Here is a 23,055-nt window from a genome sequence, read left to right as displayed (position 1 = left end):
TTGCCAAAGCACTATCCGAAAAAAAAGCTGGATTGTATTGTATTCCCTTTAGCGAGAGTAGCTCCAGCTAGTGGATGCATAACACAACCGCAGCCATTATTGTATTGTCTATTCTATGCGCCTTATATATGAAAACAGTTTTAAAATGGGCCATTCATTGAAGATGCGCCTTAGACTGCGAAGCGCCTTATAATGCGGGAAATACGCTACCCAAACACCTGTCCAATCAAGAAATCACTCAAATGGAACGTGTCTGACATAAGATCGCCAAAAGGTGTAGCAAAATTCCAGGCCCCAAAGAAATTCAAGAACCGATGAGAAATTAAGTCATTGATTGATGTAACCCTATGGAAAGGGTTACAATGCCCTTCCTAAAACTTTCGGACTCCAGCAAATGGCTTAAATAAAACAAAAATGATTTTGGAGCGGCCTAATCCAATTCTGGGCTTGAAACTGATTGAAATGCCATCACGTGACCTTAAAAACTCAAAAACCCTCCACTGTTGCTAAATTACACCAAATCTGCAAGGAACATTGGACCACTATATCTCGCATATTGTCACACATATATTTTTTTTTTCAGGACCAACTCCTTGTTTTTTTTTCCATTTTAAACTCCAAATTATATAACTTTGATACATTCAACCTTGGCGGTTCCAATGTAAACCCCGTGCAAGTTTCAAGAACATTTACACTAAAGCAAACAAAATACTGCATCATTAGCACTTACTGTTGGCGGGTTCGCAAGAGGTCTTTGTGTGGAAGGATAAAAAAAATAAAATAAAGTAAAATACTCCCAGCTTTAACCGATAGTTCATCAAAGTCAATGATTAGTATCGTTCTTTTGAGGGTTCCACTTTTTGCAGTCTGCAGAGGTTCAAAACGAGGCTGGTGTTTTACTTCTGAAATAGAACTGTGATTAAATATCCAAGCATGCGGTGAAGAAAAACACGCCCCACTGTTCAACACCAATCTAATTACGCTGCCTGTTTGCTTCTACTATCATATTACCTGTTGGTGGGATGACGGATAGCGAAGTCAAAAGAATGCTATTAGGATGGGAAGGCTGCTATTCGGATCCCACTTTTGGCCTTGCAGGGAAACAACATTACAGTTCTACAGAACGATTCGTTAAGATTAGACAAGAATGATCATAAATAAACAACGCTATTCAAACATTGCAGAGAGCACTCTTGTCTTGACGCATTGTTCCCTGATGATGAATGAAGCTGACATATTCGTAAAAATATATATATATACTGTATATATATGTTTTAAGCTTAAAGTCCACCGGGAAAACAAATGCTGTGTTGAATTTGCTCAATTTAATTTCGTCAAGTGGTTGCATTAAATAAAATCATCGGGATCCAGATACATTTTTTAAGGAGACTTTGCATCTCCTTACATACAAAGCGCATCAATATTCAGATGATTCCATTGCATGCAGCCGCTTGAAAAAATAAAATTGAGGCAAGTCAACACACCATTTTTTTCACTGTAGATCATAACATCAATTAATATATTACAATAAAAATGCGGGATTTTTAAAGTTATAAAATGACATAAAGCTTAAATATAAGGAGGGACATAGCTGTATTCCAAAGAGATATTTAAAAAAAGAAAAAAAAGAAAGAAGTGACAGACAAGGACTACATCCACTGTGTTTTTCTACATGACTGTGCTCAAAGAGAGTAGAAAGCTTTTTTTTTTTTTTTGCCGGCTGAGGGTGGCAGATGGAGTCAGGCTCAAAGTGACACGGCTATAAAGCAACACCTGGTGGAGATGAGCTGGTCGAGGCTACATCTGTAGCCATGAGGACTGCGTGTGAATGTGTGTGCGTGTCCTTCGGTCAGCAGGAGCAGAAACGTTGGCACGGTGTGGCGAGTGCGGGTGCCGGTGCCAACTTGAATTCTCTGTGAGATGCGCCAGAAATGCTGCAAAACACATCAGCTTGAGGATGAAAAAGAAGGCGATAGACAGCTGGGGAAATAGTTGCTGTCTGGACTGTCAAACTTCAGCCAATTCATAACTTCATAAGTTCTTCGTATTCCTCGATTTACGCCATATGATATCTACCCTGCAGGTCTGAAAAATAAGAAACGGCTGCAAAATTAATCATTTTTCTGATAGTTGAAGGTATATGACTGGGGAGGAAAAAAAAACCATTTTGCTTTTGATTTATAGTTGCACGTACCAAATTTCAAAAACAAAAACTATTCAAGCAACTATTTGCAGAAATTGAAAAGTGTTCAAAATACTACAAATGATCTTCATTTTTTTTCCAGAACTGTATATTGCTGATGATATGGACAAAAGTAGTCACACACATGACATCGACTACAGGAAGTGAAAATGGAATGAAAACGTAGTCCTGCCCGTCATTCCACGTTCCACTTGTTTGTGAAGACATAATGCAAATACTACAAATTTGTGTCCATGACTGTGCAAGGTTAGAGATGACTTAAAGTTCGAGAGCCTGGCTCACAATCATTCCAAACGTACTTGACGAGAGACTAGTCGAGCTACCTACTTTTGTTTAATGTTCTGCAGCACAGTTATTGGAAGTATACAGTAGAGCACAACCACAAATGACACTCGCGTTATCACAGCATAAAAATAGGTGAAGTCAAAAATGCTAACAACCTAGCCAAATGACTTGGGCTGTTTCCACTCAACTCCTAAACAAGTATTGTACATGGTCAATGCCGTACAAGATACAGTATCACTGTTTCAGTTCTCGGCACGTTCTTATAATTTCTTAAGAACGACCAAGCTGCCGAATTGTAAACACCGTTTGAAGTCGTTTGTTGTCACAATGTCAATCGTTCAAAAACAGACCCTTTTCTCATTACTTATTCTTACTGTATAATGGGGCAAATCATCAGCGCGGTTAATGTGGCGTATTTAACGGCCTATTGGACGAGTGAAGCTCGAGTGAACGAATATTTAACTTGGCCTGATCATTCAGAAAAAAAAGTATGGATCTTTTAGCAATCCGGCGAAATGAAAACAGTCCAAACACATTTATGAAATGGTAAACCCAGCTTTCCTTTCTTTTCTTTCTCCCAACATATCCTTTGCCCACATTGCCCCACAGTTAACCATTCGGAGGGCCTACCCTGTCCCGGCAGCCCACAACCTCGCCAGTCAGAAGTCATTACACCCACTATTAACTCCTGCTCAGCTTCATTAGGCATGCAAATTGAGGAGGGACAAAGACCTGAAAAACTTTACTCAGTCTGACGCACTCCACGTTCCCCCCGCACCCTCCTCTCGCCCTCTCACGCTCCCTTTGAGACAAAACTCCAATCTGTGCTCAATTATGCCTGAATTTGTATTGAGCGGGTTGATGTAGAAACTCTGGTATGCAATCTCCTCACAAACGATTCAGACCTGGCAACGTGACCTGGAAAAATAAAAAATAAAGCATCTGGGTTGGTAATGATTACATTGGCAAACTAATGTCCGGTGACAACAAAATACGCACACCCACTCACAATCCAAGCTTTGACTGGGCTTCCACCGGCTCATTAGTTGAGCTATCGCTGCATTTGTCACACAGTTTGCCGCACCGCGAGTTGGTCACCGATTAAACTTTTTTTTTTTAAAAAGGCAAACCAGGAGTGACTTCATCACATATTCATAAAGATCGCTCGGGTAACACAAACTGTCCTAATGAAATTTCATTGGGTCATAATGTAGACTCATGCAGGTGTGAAAATGAACATGGACATTGGAGGCTGTCATCATTTTAAATGGAGAAGGTTTTTTTTTCTTTTTTTCTTTTAACACTGTGACCTCCATCTCTCTTTAGTCACCCTCTGCTTTTCCCTGCTGTCCAAAGCCACTAACATCAGAAGTGCGGCCAACATGGGTCAGAGCCAATCCTTTGCTCTGACGGAGCGCAAATGTATCACCGGCATGCATCGCTACCAAAGGATAACGTGGCGTGTCACGCGGCGCCATTGTGCATCACACAACAGGTTCAAACAGGTGGAAAATGTATTCAGAGAAGAAGAATATCAAGCTGGTTTTGAACGAGGTACATTTTCTGGATACAACAGTTTACAATCTGGACACATCTAGATACAATTTTTCCCCATTATGCCAAACAAGAACGGCTTGCGAATCTGATAGGGGGGGGGGGGCGCGTTGAAGACTGTCAGTGTCTTGGTACCTCTAATCTTGTCGCGTTAATGTATTTCCAGCTGTTGCTCGGCAGTCCACAGCGTATGAATTTTTAATGTGTTAAGACTGGCGATACTGTCATAGAATCCACTCGTTTGTGAGCAGCGCAGCAGTCAGCAAAGCTGTGGAGCCATTCGGTAGTAAACAGTGCCTTCCGCTGATTTGTATAAGAACTACACTGACATCACTGTCGAGTGTTTCCCAACCCTTATTGAGCCGAGACACACATTTTACGTCAAACAAACAGGATGGCCCCAAAAAGTGAATGCAAAGGTGAATGATTTCCCTGTTGCCATCAAGCAGAAACAACTTATGATAATTGTGTCTCTCACTATATAGGTACATTGTTGGCATTCTATAAATGAGTGAGTCTCAAAATATGTAGTTCGAGGATAGCTATGGGTTCGCGGGCTCGCTCAGGTATGTGAAAGAACTACTGAAATAAATAAATATAAGAAAGGTTTACATGCAATTAGCAAACATATTAGAATTGTGTATAAATATACATATATATATATATATATACAGTATATATACATATACATATGTATAGGAGGAACATGCAAACTCCACACAGGATGCCGGAGCTGGAATCGAACCCGGCACCTCTGCACTGTGAGGTCGACACAATAAAAAAAGATTCTCCTTGGAATAAAACCCCCTGTCTTACTTTTGATGAACGCATAGTCCTACTATGTTACTGTTATTTGAAGTCCTACGTGGTGTAAAAGCTTTAAGAACAACTTGCATCCACCCATTTTCAACACCGGACGCCACCCTGAACTGGTCGCCAGTCGGTCACAGGGCACATACAGAGACAAACAGCCATTCACATCCATCACTCATCAATGAGTGGGAACCGATCTCACTCTTCCCGCTCACAAGTCAGACGAGTGTATCACTACATCATCGGTGACCTGTAGCAAACAAAATGCCAAATCAATTAAGTAAAATTTGTTTATTTCTTCTGGCACACTTGTGACCTCTCAAAACATTTATGAATTTGTATTCATAAATAATTGATAAAGCAACCTTTTCTCTCTTTTTTTACACCATAAATACATTATTTCAATGGGTTCCACAATGATGAAGCACATCTCAGTGAAAACGTTGCCAGCGCTAAACGCTACTGTGACGTGAATGACCCGGAGGCCAGGGTCCAGTCGGAGGACAGGTGGCAAGCTAATCATGTGGAAAATGAGAGCTTGGAAGGCAAGTGTCGTGTGGGCAAGGGGGCGCGCGGTTTTGCTCACAGGTCCCAACTCAGCTGGGAACAAGAGCAGCACCGTGTTCCGCCATGTTGTGCCAGCAAGACCCCCCCCCCCCCCCCGCCACGCAAAAACCGCACAACTCTATTCCGTATCTTGTCACACCCACTCGGGAAGGCCGGCCCGAGCACGTCTCCACGGGCCCCTTCACAACCTCATTTAGCGGTTTCTCAAGACACTAATTCATTAAGTCATTATGGTGATATAAAGAGGATAAATGATATTCTGACCTACCTGTCTGGTCAATGTAATCTAGTATTCCCCATTTGTCAATTATGTAAAGCGGTTGGAATTATACTGTACAAAGCCAACACAGCAGCCTATAGAGGTGGCAGACTGATCAGCGGCACTGCGGTTTAAACATCACATAGCGGCTAATTGCTTCTAAACTTACAGCTTTGTCATTGTCACGTAAAGAGCAGATATGATCAAGTGCTTTATTGTAAGTACGTGTAAAGTAGCCGGCGTGGCGACAGTAGACACACTCACTAGCTAATGCTAAGGCACAATCACATGCTCATGTGTTAGCTTCTTTTACTCTGACAATTTAAGGATATTTTCAAACAATACATCAGCCATCATTTTTTTTAATACAGTAATCCTTTTTTTACAATGCATTGTATTCTGCGTCCTGATTGGCTAAGGAACTGTAGACTATTGTTAACAGTCTCTGCGCCTAATCGCTGTACAGCTTGTCAAATTGTCTCCATGACAAAAGCCACGATATCAACAAAACGTTCTGGACAGTATTTCTAAAAACCGTCTGTTGTTTGTAAAAAAAAAAAAAAAAAGAAATTTTGATTCAAAACTGTCCTTAGAATCTATTTTTAAAATGCTGAAAAACGTCATCAACATTGGTGAAAGTATCCCATGAGATATTAAGTACTGTCACTTTGCAATTGATCAACAGACGATGTAAACACAATTGTTTGATGCCCCCCCTTGACAATTTAAAGTTTAAAAAAAAAATGGTTCCAATTGTGTAACTCTGTAGGCGCCTTGTCACAGAGGGAACAGATGAGATTTGCCATGTAACTGCAATACATCAAGCATGTTACAACATTGCGCTGATTAGATTCCTCAAAAAAAAAAAAATGCAATTCCGATCAGAAGTAGCACCTGCAGTTGGTATTAGATGCATCATTCACAAGGCGAAGTGACTTGGATAGTGCATTGATTTATTGTCCAAAGCTCCCACAGATCCAATAGAATCCAGCTGGTTTCAAATCCGGCTTAGTCCCCCCCCACCCCCCCCCCCCACTAGCCCACAGATAACTCGTAATGTGACCTAGCAACTTCTTTTATAACCTTTGCCTATTTCATTTGAAATCCCAGTTTGTACAAATTAGAGCTCTAAACTCTTGAGCTGAGTCGCACTCCTCTGGGGCGATTAATTTGGTGGGGACAAAATAAAACCCAGCAGAATGGGACAAATTTGCGACGGGAAAGACACAAAAATCGATTGTGTCGTCCCTTTTAGTAAAAATGTAGTTGGTAGCTCATCATACTCGCCACCAAAATTACAAATATAATGATACCGGATGGATATTTTTCCGTACGATCAGGACGTACCCTGTTGTGAGTCAATTAATGAGGAGAGTCCATCCATTAAACCTCCACCGGGGTAGTGTGCACGTGGCGTTTCAGCATCAGTATCAGCGGAAAAAAACGATAATGGGTTGGCCAGTGAGAGAAAGATAGCTCCGCCAACACCATTACACTTTTTCAAGGAGCCACTGAAACGGCCAGTGTGATAAAAGGCATTAATGCAGCGATGGCTCATCAAAGTCAGGGACGAGTGGCCGACGCTTGCCGCAGCGATATATTGTTTGCTGGGCTCACCATTTTGCTACCCTTGCCAAAGCGCTACGTCAAGCAATCGCTGAGTACGCCGATTCGTGAAAAGCACCAGTATTGACTGTGTCGCTTGACTCGACTGTTCTCGGACGACGAAAGATTAAATAACTTTTCACTTGTCTGTAATCGTCAGCTTTGAAGGAAGTCTTACATTCCACAGTCTGCAACCCAAAAGATATATTATCAAACATCAAAATTGTAGATTAGCAGATGAGGGGAAATCTATGAAAATCATCCTGTGATTTCGCCGACGATCTCAGATGTCAACGTCACAATTGCAAAAAAAAAAAAAAACAAGCGCAAGCAGGCTTTTGATGCGATGGTAACAGAGTCACTGTTTGGAGCCATAAAAAGCCAAAGCAAAGTCTGTCTCCTGGGTTAACCCTTCTTTGAGAAAATAAGAAGGGCTGCAGGGCAAGAAAAACAGGTCAATACCGCGGTGTTTTTTTCAGGCAGGCGTATTGTTTGAATGAAACTCCGAGAGGACTTATTGATCAACATTTCAGCATGGAAGAAAAAAAAAAAAAGGCCCCGCAATGACCTGAAATTGTCCCTCCATTTCTGCAAAATAAGGTCCGCTCACAGAAGCGTCTTATCATTCCAAGAGAGGAAGCTGTGAAATTGAATGTGATCCATTCGCAAGGGGGGTTCTTCATTTGCACTAAGGGCCCTCTCGTTGACAACATTTTCATCAAATGGCGTGGGAAAGTTTGAATTGAGAAGCATTAACTGAGAAATAAAAATCCTTCATTGATGTCATAATCGTGGCACTAATTCAACGATGGTAACATTTGCATAATCAATACCAGTCATTTTGTTGTGGTTAGGTGGCATCCTTGGCTCCATCTCATCTGCTGGCGTGCTGACAAGAATTGTAATTTCAAGCGGCCCCGACTTGAGAAAGCGGAACAAAATGAAATCCGTGTAACACCGGGGTTCTTTTTTAGTGCAGGGCCCAAATTAGAAATTTTGTCTCTCATCCCGGGATCCTGACTCATTAATATTTATTGCTACTTTTACTTTGTGGGAACACACTAAAAGCCAAGCCGTGACCCAATTTTGGGATCTGAATCACAGTTTAAGAATACATATGCACATTCTCAGATCAGAGAGAAACGCCATACGCTTTGCACAAATTTCAATGTAAAAATAATTAAGTAGCCCACTGATATCTCTCTGTGGATATGGAAAGAGGCACAGATCAGCGCATATGAGCATCAAAAGTGATGCTCGGAGACAGCAATGTGTTATCAAGATGCCAGAAGGCAAATCAGCATGCCTGTCCAACCCATCCATATGTTCCGAAGGTGATGATAGCTACAGATACAAATGAAAGCTTCAAAAAAAAAAAAAGAATGGGAAAGATGTGAACATTCTTTGTGCATTCTGAAGCATGTTGGTTATCATTTTCGCAAGTGGATTTCAGGCCACATTGAATGACTGTATTGTCGGCCGCTCCCCGTCTGTCAAAGAACGATCGGCAGAGGCAAGACAAGCCGAAGAAAAACACAGGCAGAAGAAAGAAAAGCCATTTTGGCCCTGTCGCCCTATTAATTTGAAGAGAACTAGGAAATGCCAGCAGGATTAAATGTGTTACTCCCACATCCCACCTCCCTCTCTTTCTTTTCTCTCTCCAAATTCAAATTAAAGGATGGGGTGGAGTGGGGGGAGGGAGGGGGTTGCTGCGATGATGGTGGAAGAAGAGAAGAAAGGTGTTAATTGCTTGCCAATCGATAATTCTATAATTACTTTGTGACAAATGGCTGGCTTGTGGTGCTAGGGTAGGTTCAGAACAGGGCGCAAAAGGGGTGAGGATGTTAAAAGGGAACGGCCATGATCAGGAACAGAAATATTTGCTTTGGTGCCTGCAGGCCCGGTTGCCCCCAGGGATTTGTGACAGGGAATTTACGTCAGGTTTAAACAAGAAGCCGAACCTCCCAGGGGCTACTTTGCTGGCTGGCAGGAAAAGAGCAAGTGCAGATAGGAAGATCCATGTGCACATAATGGCAGTCATCATGCACACTTTGGCTGATATTTGTTCTCGGGGCGAATGACTTATTGCATTCCTTACAGTAGACGAGACCGTGTGCGGCAGGAATGCGTTGGCTGGCACATCATCCTTTTTGCATCATTAAATTGTCAGGCCATTTCAAAGGAAAATCATGCAGTTTAAAAAAAAAAAAAAAAAAACTGACGCTGGTGTGTGATTTTAGCTGGACGAATTTGGGCGCTAGCGCCACCTGTCACAGTTCACTTTCTTCCAATCACAGTTTCATTATGCCAGTCGAGCATGAAGTGATGGCGTCTCCTTTGGCCAGAGGGGCGAGCTTTCGGCTGACAGCAGGTGGGCTGTCTGGAGACCTGTCTCGGTCAAGCCACTGTGACACTTGGCGCCCCCTAGCTGCTATGGCTGGGCGGGGAAGGGTCAGACAGGCCAACGTGAGATTGATGGACCGCCTTCATTCTTGTCAAATCACCTGTCAACGCACTCCTGGCACCGAATCCATTTTGTTCTAAGCCACCATTAACCTTGGACCACTTGGATTCATTTCCTTCCTCTACGGCCCGGGCCTTTGCTACCTTTGTCGACTACAGCTGCCAAGCTAGTTACTCGCCTCACCTTTTGTCGTGTTTGTTGAACTTTCGTCCACCCGCGGCTGACTTTTAAGCACGGCCTCTTCGTTGAGCTATTCGGAGGAAAATGACAACACATGATTCTAAAGCTGGGCAAACATTATGCAAATTAAGCCCTTTTCATTCCTGTTTCAAGCCTAATTCAGTCAGACACCTCACTTTTGAATTGGGGCCAATTTCAAGTTGGGTCAGGCATCATTAGTTGTCCAGTAGGTCCTCGGGGAGAAACAATGAGCCACTGACAGCTATCAAGTGATGATACAACAGCGGAATTTCAAATATTTGATCATGCGCAACAGTGAAACAAAGTTTTAAGCAGTTGAGATTTTTGTCACAAAGTTGATGAACAGCAAGCTAAAAATGTGTGTAGCTCTGTTGATGTGATTAGCATTAGCACCACATGTGATTAGCATTAGCACCACGGGTCCACAGAGACCAAGAATGTTTTCTTTTTGATTTTTTAAAATATGTTTTTTATATATACACAACAATAAATGAAAATGCCCTCACTCAAGAACTATTGCTGCTCTTGTTGTGCACGAATATATTAGATAAGATAAGATATCCTTTATTTGTCCCGCAATGGGGAAATTACAATCAGAATTCAGAAAGGAAAAACGCTGGGTAGGGAGAGGGAAAAAAAACCACGCTCGAACTATCCTCTTCCGAGGATAATTTAAGTCCAGGATAAAAAAGACCCTAGCACATGAATAAGCATTAGACAGTTACAACAAGTCACAAGACATAACATGTATAAGGGGGGGATGAATGGGAAGGGGGGGAGGGGGGTAGGGTAGGGTAACCGTGACCCGGCCGAAATGACCAGCTGCACGGATTCACACGAGCGCTCTGCATGTCGAACCACGTCATGGTGGTTAAGTGATATAATTCATTTGGATTTTCAATAACGTCCAATTGTGCTCAATCTCAACACTAACACAGGTTTGGGATGAAATTCAATGATCAACAAATTTGATAAAGATGCCATTCTCCTCCAAAATCATTTGGCTTCTTCAAAATCAGTTAATGGTGAATGTCGAAGCTTTTAAAGAACGACCTTTGACAAAAGTTTCAGGAATTCAGATGGGAGCTCTTCCTTGCATTTGGCTCTGAAAATGATCGATCGCCACGAGAGTTACAAGCGACTTGCGGTTGTTCTCTTAACTGCCCCACAAATTCCACTTTCGCTGAGCAGCTAAACATCCATTTTCTTGCGCTTTCTCGCATCAATCAATATATGTAGTGAGTCCTTCCTTTTTACAGAAAGCACGTAAAAGAAAAACAAAAAAAAATGCTAACTCAAATAGCGCTCCAGTAGCTAGCGCTTTGGGACTTTTAAAAGTCCACCGTTGATCTTGTAATGAATATGACCTTCCTAAAGAGTGATAGTACCAAAGAACAACATAGCCTCACTTCAGTCTTGAAGCTTAAGTATGGTTTTGTCATTTCTTACAAATTATTACTTAGGATTTGATATTCTACTGTATGTTTGAAACATGTATACATAAAGCATGGTTATGAGCAGATGTTTGATCATTTCACAAGCCTATAAAAGGGCGATTGGTCTGCCACTGGCTGCTGTAATACAGATTGATGTTGGGTAGGTGGGGGCCACTGCGCTGCCCTCAGACACACTCTGTTTATTTATACCGTTTGCCCACCTTACCACCACAGGGCTACATTTACTGAATTTACAGTCGGCAGATGAGGGAAAAAAAACGCTAATAACGCAGCACATCTCTGAGGAAGAAGCAGGAGGCTCCTTCGATCCAAACTTTCCATGGCCATACCAGTTTTCATCAGGCTGAATCTTCTTTCCGTTCACTGCCAATATTGCTCTCTATAGTACCCATCTATTACTTGCTGCTCTGTCTCCTGGGGCGTGCACAAATTGGATCCAACAATGAGATGCTGTAATGATTGTTTTTGCATATTTGGGCCTGATTTTCATTAATATATTTCTGATATTATTGTTCTGGATACGGCACCACTTAAATTGCACTCTTAGAGCAGTAACGGAACATGCAAAGGAAGTACTGTATCCTTATAAAGCAAGAGGATCAACTTGCCAGTGTCATTATTCGAATATAATGATGGCCTGAAAGCCACCCATGTTGATTATTTATATACTTGACGGGTGGCAAAAAGGTGCAGAACATTTCTGCTAAATTTTCATAAAATTTATGGGAAGATTTCATCAAAAGTACATAAAAGAGAGCCATACGTATATATACAGTACTTATATATATATAACACTCTCTCTCACACACACACGCACACACACACACGCATCATACTTCAGTTCAAAACCCAAATGAAAACATAAATTATGTATGTCATAAAAAGAGAAAGAATGCAAAAGACTAAGACACACACCAGATTGTAATCTTGATGATCCTAAAAAAATCATAATAATATTATTTATGGATTTATTTCATCCCAAATATTTTAATTTCCTTTTTTGACAAATGTGACTTTTTTTTTTGAGGAGCTGCTGTGAAAGCGCACAAGGGGCGAACACGCAAATTCCACACCGAAAATCCCAATGTCAAAGTTGAGATTCGAACACAACACCTTCTTACTGTGCTATCCTATCTGCTCGATCCAGTAGTGAATTTAAAAGCTTTAGATTTTGCAGCACGCCCACACACACAGAAAAAATTGTCATCCCATCATTAAAGGTGCTGAATAGTGAAGGCCATGAAGTTGTGTTCCAATTCCGAAAGCTTTGAAGCGGTCAATTGTTGGATGGGAGCTGCCTTACAGAGCATGCAGTCTGTTCCACTGAGCACACAGTAGCGGAGGGATCAGCCCATGTCGCTGACAGGAATGTGTCACAAAGTGTTGGCCTGTCCACTGAACAGAGGCGCGAGCCTCAGATCACTGGCGTTGGCCCGCCTTCGGGTTATTCTTTATGGCTGTGTGGCTGAGTGGCTGGCTCTATGCTGTGCAGCCCTCCAGATGGATGCTGGAACAGCGTCGGCCACGGGGCTGAAAATCCCATCAAGGACCAGTTCCAGGCCCTTGCACTGGGAAGATGAAGCACACCTGCATGCCAGGGGACACAGGGCCAAACCTTTCTGCACTTCCATCACCAACGCCAACCCCAATCCTCTTCTCTCACAATGCTCCCCCCCACCCTCTCTCTCTCTCAACTCCCTCCTTTTTGCTCACTTCTACAAGAAAAGACAGCAAGCTCAACCAGCCCGAATATGGAGTGTGGCCTTTGGGGTCTTGTGGTCCTCGCTTGTTAAATAAAGGAGCCGAGCGGCTGATTGATTGACCCTTACCGGTGCCTGCATGTTAGCCCTGTGCCGTATGCCTTTTTATTCAGCCTTTGTTGACCAGACCCGCATTAGATTCTCTTCCATGATGGATGACACCAATTTTCTGTCGAAACCCAGATGAGCCAGCCCTCCCTTGGTTTCTCCTCAGGTAACCCCGGCAAAGCGTGAAGGAACAAGAGTTAGCGAAAACGGCATCGATCAAAAATGCCACTGTGGAATATTTCCTGTGTGCTTTGACTTTTTGGTCAACATCTTGCACCCACAAAAGCAGGTGAAATCATCTTGGCCCATTTCTTTTTTTCACTCTAGGCCAGGGGTGGGCAAACTTTTTGGCTCGGGGGCCGCATTGACTTTTAAAATTTGACAGAAGGGCCAGGTCAGCACGAGCTACGGTACATTAAAAAAAAACTGCATTTGTTGACAGTCCATATCAAACATCAACAGAACAAAAGCATGAAAGTACGGTATTAATATACTTTTTTTAAATGACAAAAGTGTTGTTGATGACCTATTTTAGCCTGTGCATCGCTGCAGATGGGTTGTGATCAGACCAGTAGAAGTAGAGCGATACAGAGGTCCTAGGTGGTCGAAAAGATCCCCCCCCCCCCCCGTGTTCTGCAACTTCAAGTCAATGCGCCACCTGGCGGTGAAATGCCAGTCATTACAAGTCCAATTGAAATGAATGCAATCATTCACATCGAACCTTAATTGTGGACCAACCTTCAGCGGGCCGGATTAAAAAGACCAACGGGCCGGATTCGGCCCGCGGCCCGTAGTTTTCCCACCACTGCTCTAGGCTTTACACAGTCAGAAATTTCGAGCAGATCACTAATCAGTGAGTTTAATTGACTTCCGTTGAAAAAAAAAAACTGCGATTTCAAATTGCTCTTTTCTTGTCAGCACCAATTCATTGCCATTCAGGCATGTGTAAAAGAAAAGAAGATATTTGAAGGTACTTCAGAGGTACCCGCTCAAGTGCTGCACTCTTTTGCAGATGGCCACACAGGTGGAAACACAGGTGGGGAAAGAAGGGGGTGGGGAGTGCCCTGCCAGTTTTGTTTGCTCATGCATTACTAGTGTGGTTGGAGTGTGTGTTCTCATAACATCTGGCCTTTCCTCCACAGACGCGTCAGGGAGAGAACTCATTAACGAAGCTACACTGCACCCTCCTGGATGTTTGCAGCACCACATGCCCGTTAAAAAAAAGTACACTTCACTTTGGGTTTCACTATTGGAGAAAGTTTGGACCAGGGGGGCCCAACCTTTTTTGACCAATGATCTACTTTTTGATCAACCATACGCGCGCAGCACTTACACACGCCATAACAGCCACGAAGTTTTTGTTGTTTGTGAAAAGAAAATCACTGCCTACCTTGGTGGAGACCTGACGCGAGGCATGGGATGCACTTTTGCAGCGTGTTCACGATCGGACCTCACGTGTACCGTTTTAAAATGCTTGTGCCGGCACTCCAGATTTCCATTCTTTGCCTCGGTGAATTGTACACGAAACTAACACTGAATGACAACAATAATAACAGTTAAAGATAAAGCGCAATAGCTCTGATCGCAGACAGCTGGCCGCTAACAACTTCCGGTGATGATGTCACGCGCCATCGTAGGTTAAAGGTGACCTGCTTTTTTTTTTTTTAATATACTTTATGTGAAATTGAGACTGATAGGATGCTCGGGGTGCGGTGTGCACTAACACAAAAATATATCATATTAATAACACGCACACAGACGTTTTCGGTCCCCCCCCCCCTTTTGTTGTTGTTTGTTTTTTCTTCTTTCTTCTTTCTACCCACATTCTTGCTGCTGTAGGCTGTAAATTTCCCCAGTGTGGGACAAATAAAGGATATCTTATCTTATCTTTTCCACCCCTCGCGGTCGACGTATTGAACACCCTTGGTTTAGACCAAAACATCCAACTTGTTTTGTTATCTCCTCACAAATACATGGTTGGGAAGACTCGCAGACTCTGAAACTGTGTTGCTTTTTTTTTTTTTTTCCATGTTGAATTTTCCTCCAACCACTCCAGCATAAATGATCTCTCCAGCAGCCTCAGATACAAACAATATGATTGCAGAAAGCAAACAAAGATTATTGATCGCTGCTAGACAGGGACAGCTAATCAATGGATGTATATCCTGCCCACGCTGGGCTTTGTGACGAGATCAATTTGAAGAAAGACAAAGTACCAGCAACTCAAGTAAAATAGTTGGGAAGCATATCAGCACGTTGCGAATTGGAATACATTTTGAAAACAAATGTACGAGTGAAGGTAGAAGTAAGAAATACAACGTGTGTCCTAGCGTTAAAACAAAAGAGCCACTTGTGTAATTTCTTTTTAATCTTAGTATCTAGCGTACGCTTTTACTCTCTGGCCCCACACAATGAACCATCAGATGATTTATTGATCTGAACCGTCTTCCAAAGAACCTGTATAATTGTTTCATCATATCGCCATTATCACCCCAATGATGAGTCCCTCAAGGGCAAATCTTTCAATACTTTATTCAAAGGCACACTATTTTTCATACTTTGTCCATTGCACACCTCTAAATGTTCCTTTTTTTTTTTTATATTGGCCCTTTTATTGCATGGCCTTTTAATTGACCTGAAATTCCGATCTCTTACCTTTTTTTTCTGGAAGCCTGAAGGATGTTACGTATTATTAAAAAGTGCTCACCGTGGAGGTAAATGCCTTCATGTAACTGCATGTGAAGATAAACTCGATTGAATGAAAATAAACTTTGTTGGTCAGATGAGAGTTAAAAACGGTTTTATTGCATTCAACCAAAAATTAAAAACATGCAATTGGATGCACTCAACAATCAGTCGCCCGAATCCCTCACAAATAAGTTTGTGGCACGTTCGAAAAGCGAGAAGCAAAGCGACATTCGACCTGAGACAATTCTTGTCATGAGGCAAGAGTGTCTGCGACAGAAATAGCAACTGAGTGAGAACTGCTATAGATAGGCAGCACTGCGAGGATGAAACTATGTCAGAGGTACACACAGAGGTTAATGTGTAAGCTATATGTCGAAGTCCACAGTCCACATGAGTAGAAAGCAGACAGGGTGAATAATAATAATAATAATAATAATAATAATAACAACAATGCAATACGCATTTGTGGAGGTAGCCTGGTAAAAACTTCACTTGGAAAGTTTAGGGGAGGGGGGAAAAAATTCCTTTGTAGGAAGCAAAACACATCACAACTGAACTTGAACGTCATTGCATGCAGTACATCACATAAATATTCATAAATTATGTCATCAAAGTTTTTTAGACAGCCTTGCGAAAAAATATTAGCTCTGAAGTGTTTCTGTGGCATTTAAGGCTGTTCTGTGTCTGCGTCGTGCGTAAGTGACTCAATAAGTAAATGCAAGAAGATGAGAGGCAATGCGAGTCGCGAAAAACAAACGGTACAAATTAGAATCCGCTCGTTTCATGATGTCGCAGTTTGAACTCCGCAATCCCGTGAATTAAAACAATAAAATAACCTGAATTTCCCCATGCTGACAAGCTAAGGGCTCCTATTTCAACAAACTCAGTATGATCTTGGTGGGTGGAAAACATGCTTTTTAAACACTCGGAAAGTATATTTAACGATCCAACGGGACATGCATACATATGTACATTCGCTCTGAGAAATCAAACCATCCCTCATCGGGCCATCGTGGTTTTGAGTAAAAATAAGAAAAAAAAAAGAAAACTTCAAACTGAGCCTGAGCGAGGAATTACCTGAGAAAGCGTGTAAAATGCTTAGTACCCCCCTTTTGGAGACTTTCATAGTTACCGTATGTGCTGTGACTGTACCTAATTTGAAAATATGATGACGATCAATGCACTGCAAAGACTTTCTGCAAAATGTGCAATTGCATTTGCAGTCAAAATTATTCAACCGCGATTTTAGACGATTTTTTTTTTAAATGTATGAACGTTCAATTGATCCGTATTAAATAGATTAGTGGCGTTTTTTTTTTATATTGTTCTCATTTTGTTGCTTTCATTGCAAACAACTGCACATTTATAGACTCTACAAATAAATAAAACATGCAGTGTGGTTCTAATCATTTTGAGCGCTGTTGCATATCGAATCGTCGGCCAAGAAAAGATTTAAGGCTCTCCGGTAAGATTTTGAGGCTCTTTGCGAGCCCATTTAAATTTGAATCGAGACCTCTTTTAAGTCGCGATGATCAAAGAATATCCGAATTTTCAAAGCAAGCGCTTCAACTTGGCCGCCCCCCCCTCTTTCTACGCCCAAAGAAAGTAAGCAATTTCATCCAGGTCTACGGGATAATCCGTGAGGTGCAGTGGCTCTTTGATATCAAACCTCTCCCCTTTATAGCTTTTCCAGCGACCAGCCGGAAGGTAAATATCACGCTCTTGCTTTCCAGGCTCTAAGACGGGCGCCACCATGAGATCATCTCCGATCAGAAACTGGGAGTCGATTTTATAGGCGGTCTCGTCACCTGTGGCAATCCACCACAAGGGCCGTATAATTGGGTCACCGGTGTCCAGCACCTCGCCGGCCAGCTCCAAGACCCGCGGCGCGACGATACTCTGATGGAGGGCGGTGTATTTGCGGGCGATTTCGACAACCTCATTGTCGTATGCCCAAGGCGGGATCGAAAACTGCATTGTGGGCATGAACGCAGACAGCTCCAGCCAGCGGATGTAGAGTTCTCGGTCAGGCAAAGCCCGATTCCCATCGGTGCGGTTGAGATAGGCGTTCCCTCCGATCATGTCCGGTAGAATGAACTGATAGCCCAGAATGCTGATGGTGAGCACCGTGGGGATAAGCGATTTGAGCCCCAACTCGTAGCCCCAAACAGAGTCCCGATCGATAGGCCTGAAGAAGCAGGATATGTTTTGAGATTGGTAGCCACTGCGTAGCTCTGCTCGGTCATTGTACGGAATGGCCATCTCGGTGTAGCGCCTGGTGAAAAAACTCGGATCCCGAATGGGAGTCCTGGTGCTGAACTTCCACGGCAAGTAGTTGGTCTCGCCGGCGTCAAACTTGAACGAAGACACCCCGTATCTGGAGCGGAGGGAACGGAGCTGGGAGGCGAACCACTCACGAGCCTCTGGGTTCGTGAAGTCCACAATTCCGCCGATGCCGTTCCACCAGCGGACCAACGCCGGCAGCTGGCCCGTAGGCTCCCGCACAAACAGGGCCCTCTCCACACAAGTGTGGAAGTTCTCCGAGTTGTAGTTGACGAAAGGGTGAATCCAGAGGGACACGAGGAATCCGTCCGATTTGAGCTTCTGAAACATGGTTGAAGCATTGGGGAACTTCACCGGGTCAAACTCAAATTCTCCATAGCGGGGTGTGTAGCGGTCGTCCAGCTCCAGGTGGCTGCAGTTAAAGTTGTATTTGCGGATGTCGGCGGCATACGTCAGAAGTTTCTCTTGATTAATGTCCGTCTTGTGAAGCGCCCACGTGGACCAGACGGGGTGCTGGAACATGGCTTGGGCGGGAACTTTGTTGGGTTTGTTGAAGTAGCGACGAACCATGTACTTGTGGATGGATGTCACGTCCAAGCCGACGCATACTCTGTAGCTAAGTTCGGCGCACGGCGCCTCGCCCGGGTTTGGCTTGAAGGGGCTGTCGTCGTACCGCGCTTGGAAATACATGGTCTGCTCCGTGTCGTTCCAGCCCAAGTGGAACGGGACGGAATTATTAATTTTGATGGCCGTCGCGTTGGATGAAAGCCAATAGCTCTCCAAGATTCCTCCGAACTCGTTGCGATTGGCGTAGATGTCACTCGTCACGAACGGTTTGGGCGACTGCTGTCCGGAGATGGAAATAGGCCAGTGCTGAATAGCGGACACCGCGCCACCGTACCAGTGGGCAAACTTGTATGTCATTGCGTGTGCGACAGAAATGTCGGGAACCAGCTCCTCCCAACGCACGCGGTAGCACTGTACCGTGTCTTTGGGCCGCACTGTCTCAATGAAAAAGTTGAGGCTTCTATCAGTGGTGCGTCCGCAGCTAAGAAGCTCGCCTTCTTTAGTGCACGAGTCCAAATCCAATGTCCCCGACCTGCCAATAGATCAACACATTTGTGGTTTATAAAAGATAGCGTGTTCCGGAGATGGCGAACATTCACGATCACAATCACAGCTAGGGACAATGTGGAGTGCCCAATCAACATATCGCCCGTGTTTTTGAAATGTGGGATCCGAAGTCAGTCAGAGGCCACTCACCTAAAATCCATTCGGAAAACAATAGCTCCTCCCTGGTTGCGGATAATGTAACCATCTTTATTAAGATCCAGGAGCTGAGTCTTGAGCAGCTCAGCTTTTCGGAGTGAAGCGATGTAGTAAGACCACGCGGACACTGCCGCAATCACGAGCACCAGGCCAAGAACGCCGGCTCCGACTAAGGGTCTGGTATCCCTGCTGTGTTTCAGCTTGGGAATAACATCTGTTATTGTGCCACCGGCTCCTCCGGGAACAACCTGGTACATGACTTGTGCTGGTCACTGGACAAATTTTTGGGCTTCACCCTCAATGGATCATGGAATTGCGCTCGAGGGAAACCTCTTTGTTTCGCTGCGGTCCAGTTGTCTGTGATCAGAGAGAGGTTCGATATTATTTGGACAGTGATTTGACATGCATCTACCACATAATTAACCTGATTTACTGTACTTCAAACCAATTTCAACATATTTCAAAAATTCACACTTTTCAGTGTATTCCTCTTCTCATTCCAAAAAAATTCAACATTTTTAAACCAAAAATTCTACATTCATTCCTGATGGGACAGTCAACATAACATATTCACATTGCTACCATTAGGAATTCCAAACATTCAACTCATTCAATTCTCCTTTGGAAGAATTTTCAACTTAAAAAAAGAAAACAAAATCACTCATCAAAAATTCAACAATTTTACCACTAAAACTCCCACAAAAAATTCCAATGTATTCCCAATGACTCATTAAATAAAAAAAAAAAGATTCACATCAGTGTTCTCATTTGAATTTCAAAACCTTCAGCACATTTAATTAACCCCTCTAACGATTTTCATCATGCCAAAAATATCCATGTCCCACCTGTCCCACAAAAAAATTCCACATTCATTCCCACTCCGCATCATTGAATAGCATTTCATATCATTTCACATCATTCCACATGAATCCATGTGCATCCATAGTTTCTCCAGAAATTACAAATGTCCAGTTACTAAATACAGTACATTCATTTTTGCAACCGTTTCTCCATGTAATGCAGGTGCTACATTTGTCAGCAGAAAGTCTCTGCTGCATTCCAAACGCCATCTCGCATTATCTTTATTGATACATCAAGTGATTTCACAGCACAAAGAGGATGTAAACTTAAAAGGAATGTTTTGCGATCCAAACAACAAATCTACTCCCAATTACCCACGAGAGGATAAGGGATAGACTTTCCCTGCTGAATTTTAAACATGCAAGTTCAACTTAAGTCATTTGTATGTGAGGAAGTAGAAGGGGAAAGGAGAGGAGGGGGAGTTGGCTTTTCAGTCAAAGGAGGCAGAGGAAAGCATACTGAACCTTCTGCTTCATCAAGCAAAACAAAGCAAAGCCGACTGCTTTTGGTCAACTTGGGGGGGGGGGGGGGGGGGGGGGGATACAGAAGAAAAGACACACAGAAACTCATCTGCATTTTGCATGAGTATTTTGTAACACTGATACGGAAGGTATTAAATGTGGATTCAAATGCGCATCAGATAAAAGGTGAGCTAGTGCTCTCTAATTCCCCTTACTAGTGATTACCAATCGAAATGACTGATTCTGTGTTCAACCACACTCCGTATGGATTTTCCCCAAAGCAACAGGAGTGATAAGATAAAGCCATCACTAATTAACCTTTGCGCTTCGAGCTTGTTCCTCTCCAGGTGCCGTACCAAAGCAGGAAGCAAGATAAACCCCCAAAAAAGGTAAAGGTGTAGGGGACAAACTGTGTGGCTTGGGCGATTTTTTTTTTTTTTTTTTTTTTGTAGGTCTCAGCAATTACGATTCGTGCTTGCATCAGATTTCCAACCCACATCCAATTCAAATGCTTAGATGTACTGGACACCTGCACACACCCGCATGTGAACATGCACAAAATGCAGGTCAGCAACTACACACTGATGAGACAAAACTGGAGTGGGTTACATTTGCACTATGCTTACCGTTGCAAAAATGAAGCATACAAAAACAAAAAAAATTTTGATTTTTTTTTTTCTGTGAAACACGGAGTAGGCTTGGTTATTTCCTGGAGCTGCTATGCCCCATGGTGTCTTCAATTTGTGCAAAGTATAATGAAATCTCAAAATTTTCAAGGCATTCCAGAGAGAGATATGCTGCCTAGTGTCCGAAAGCAGTTGCAGGTCAACAGTCCAACAAGTTATTAACCCCTAAGAACGTCTAACAACCAAACATGATCTATTTTGAAGTACCCTGATGCAAATCTTATAAAATGGTCATGAATGTGTTCGTAGCTGATATATGAAGTCTAGAGAAGGGACCTTCAAACCTAAGACAGGCAGACCGCTTTACTCGATGAGTCGGCCAAAAGACTGGCAAAACCATGTACCGAGCTTGATGGCAGTTTCAAAAGTTGTTTGATTGCTGTCATTTTTTCAAAGGGTTGTGCAACAATACATGCAAAAATATGAAGTAATTCAGGTTGGCTTATTTTTCAAAAGAACAGCTTGGATCGAGAGAAAAAAACGGAAAAAAATGTAATTACTGTACATTTCACTGATGTTTAATTTATTCGTCCTTTTGTCAGTTTCAAGTTAATTCAATGACCATTGATGCTTCTTTCTGTAACAGAAGCATACGAACAATTTCGTCCATGTGAAAATGTCATTTGGTCACTGAGACACATGACAAAGGATATTTGAAATGTGCTATTTTGCGGCTTGTGGGACCGTTTTGAAAGCATTCTGTATAACTGCAGGGTGAGTTTCCATTTTGGGGTTTCATTTGTCACGGGTTTCATTTGTCATTCTTCATTATAATACGATTTTCTCAACACTCTCAAAATAATGGCTCACCCAGCAAAGAAAAACGTTTGGTGAATCAATGATTAAATCACTCACAAGTACTTTAATTGAACATTGGTTTATGAGGTTCTTGAAATGAACGTGCATAACCATGTCTTTGCATAAACTGCTTTTATTTCACACAGAAAACACGCCAATTTTTCATTTTGCTTCTGAGTGTTATTTCTAAAGCCTTGCGTCAAAATCATTCGCTCTGGTTACTTCGTTGACAGTGATTCGTCCTCTTCTGTACGAGTTTTGTAGTGTGAGAAAAAAATCGACATCGACGTTCTCAGCGATTGTGACAGTGGCAATAAACAAAAAATTTGCTGATGGAGTCACAACGCAAGCTCGTGAGAAATAACGACGTGCACAAAAAGGTTTACGTCATCGCATCTAATGGTTTTTAAAAATAGATTATTAAAACAGGACACAGATTTTGAAAAATGCAATATATTCTACGCTGCACATTTACAACGTCTCACTAGTTAGTCACGGCGAACGTTATTTGAGTGTGCGTAAATTGAGGGCAACGTGCCAAACATTACCGAGGCAAACAAGCACTAAAACTCGTGCAAGTCGCCAGCGACAATTCCAGCGTATTCACATGATCAAAATAGTCATCATCAAAACCTTTTTTTCCCTACCGAACCATGCAGAAACGAACCGGGATCGAGTTGTTGCTCCGCACAACTCCAAGCTGAGTCCAGAGAGTGAGAGAGAGAAAAAAAACTGAAAAGTTTCAAGACATGTTGCGAATCCGCCTTGTCCCCGCGCAATGAATCATGGGAGA

At 42.7% G+C, this 23,055-nt stretch overlaps 1 protein-coding gene across 1 annotated transcript; it reads right to left on the bottom strand.

Moving 5' to 3' along the window:
• Window positions 1-15,999: 15,999 nt before the first annotated feature.
• On the bottom strand, window positions 16,000-23,026 carry myorg (myogenesis regulating glycosidase). Its single transcript, XM_086117593.1, has 3 exons — window positions 22,910-23,026; window positions 19,451-19,813; window positions 16,000-19,286 (listed from the first exon to the last, which is right to left on the bottom strand). Exons 2-3 carry the CDS (start codon window positions 19,711-19,713, stop codon window positions 17,495-17,497), a joined length of 2,055 nt encoding a protein of 684 aa, XP_085973719.1. The 5' UTR covers window positions 19,714-19,813; window positions 22,910-23,026; the 3' UTR covers window positions 16,000-17,494.
• Window positions 23,027-23,055: the final 29 nt, after the last annotated feature.

This window comes from Hippocampus guttulatus, chromosome 8 (genome assembly GCF_054856545.1).
Source record: "Hippocampus guttulatus isolate MCC_2025c chromosome 8, RoL_Hgut_1.0, whole genome shotgun sequence".
NCBI classification, from domain to species: Eukaryota; Metazoa; Chordata; class Actinopteri; order Syngnathiformes; family Syngnathidae; genus Hippocampus; species Hippocampus guttulatus.
This window is presented reverse-complemented; position numbering and strand designations above follow the sequence as displayed.

Bases quoted from the DNA above. Each gene is read 5' to 3' on its own strand.
- myorg (XM_086117593.1), bottom strand. From the start codon at position 19,713: ATGTACCAGGTTGTTCCCGGAGGAGCCGGTGGCACAATAACAGATGTT. The intron at 19,287-19,450 runs GTGAGTGGCCTC...ATCTATTGGCAG, and splicing joins GTTTTCCGAATGGATTTTAG to GTCGGGGACATTGGATTTGG.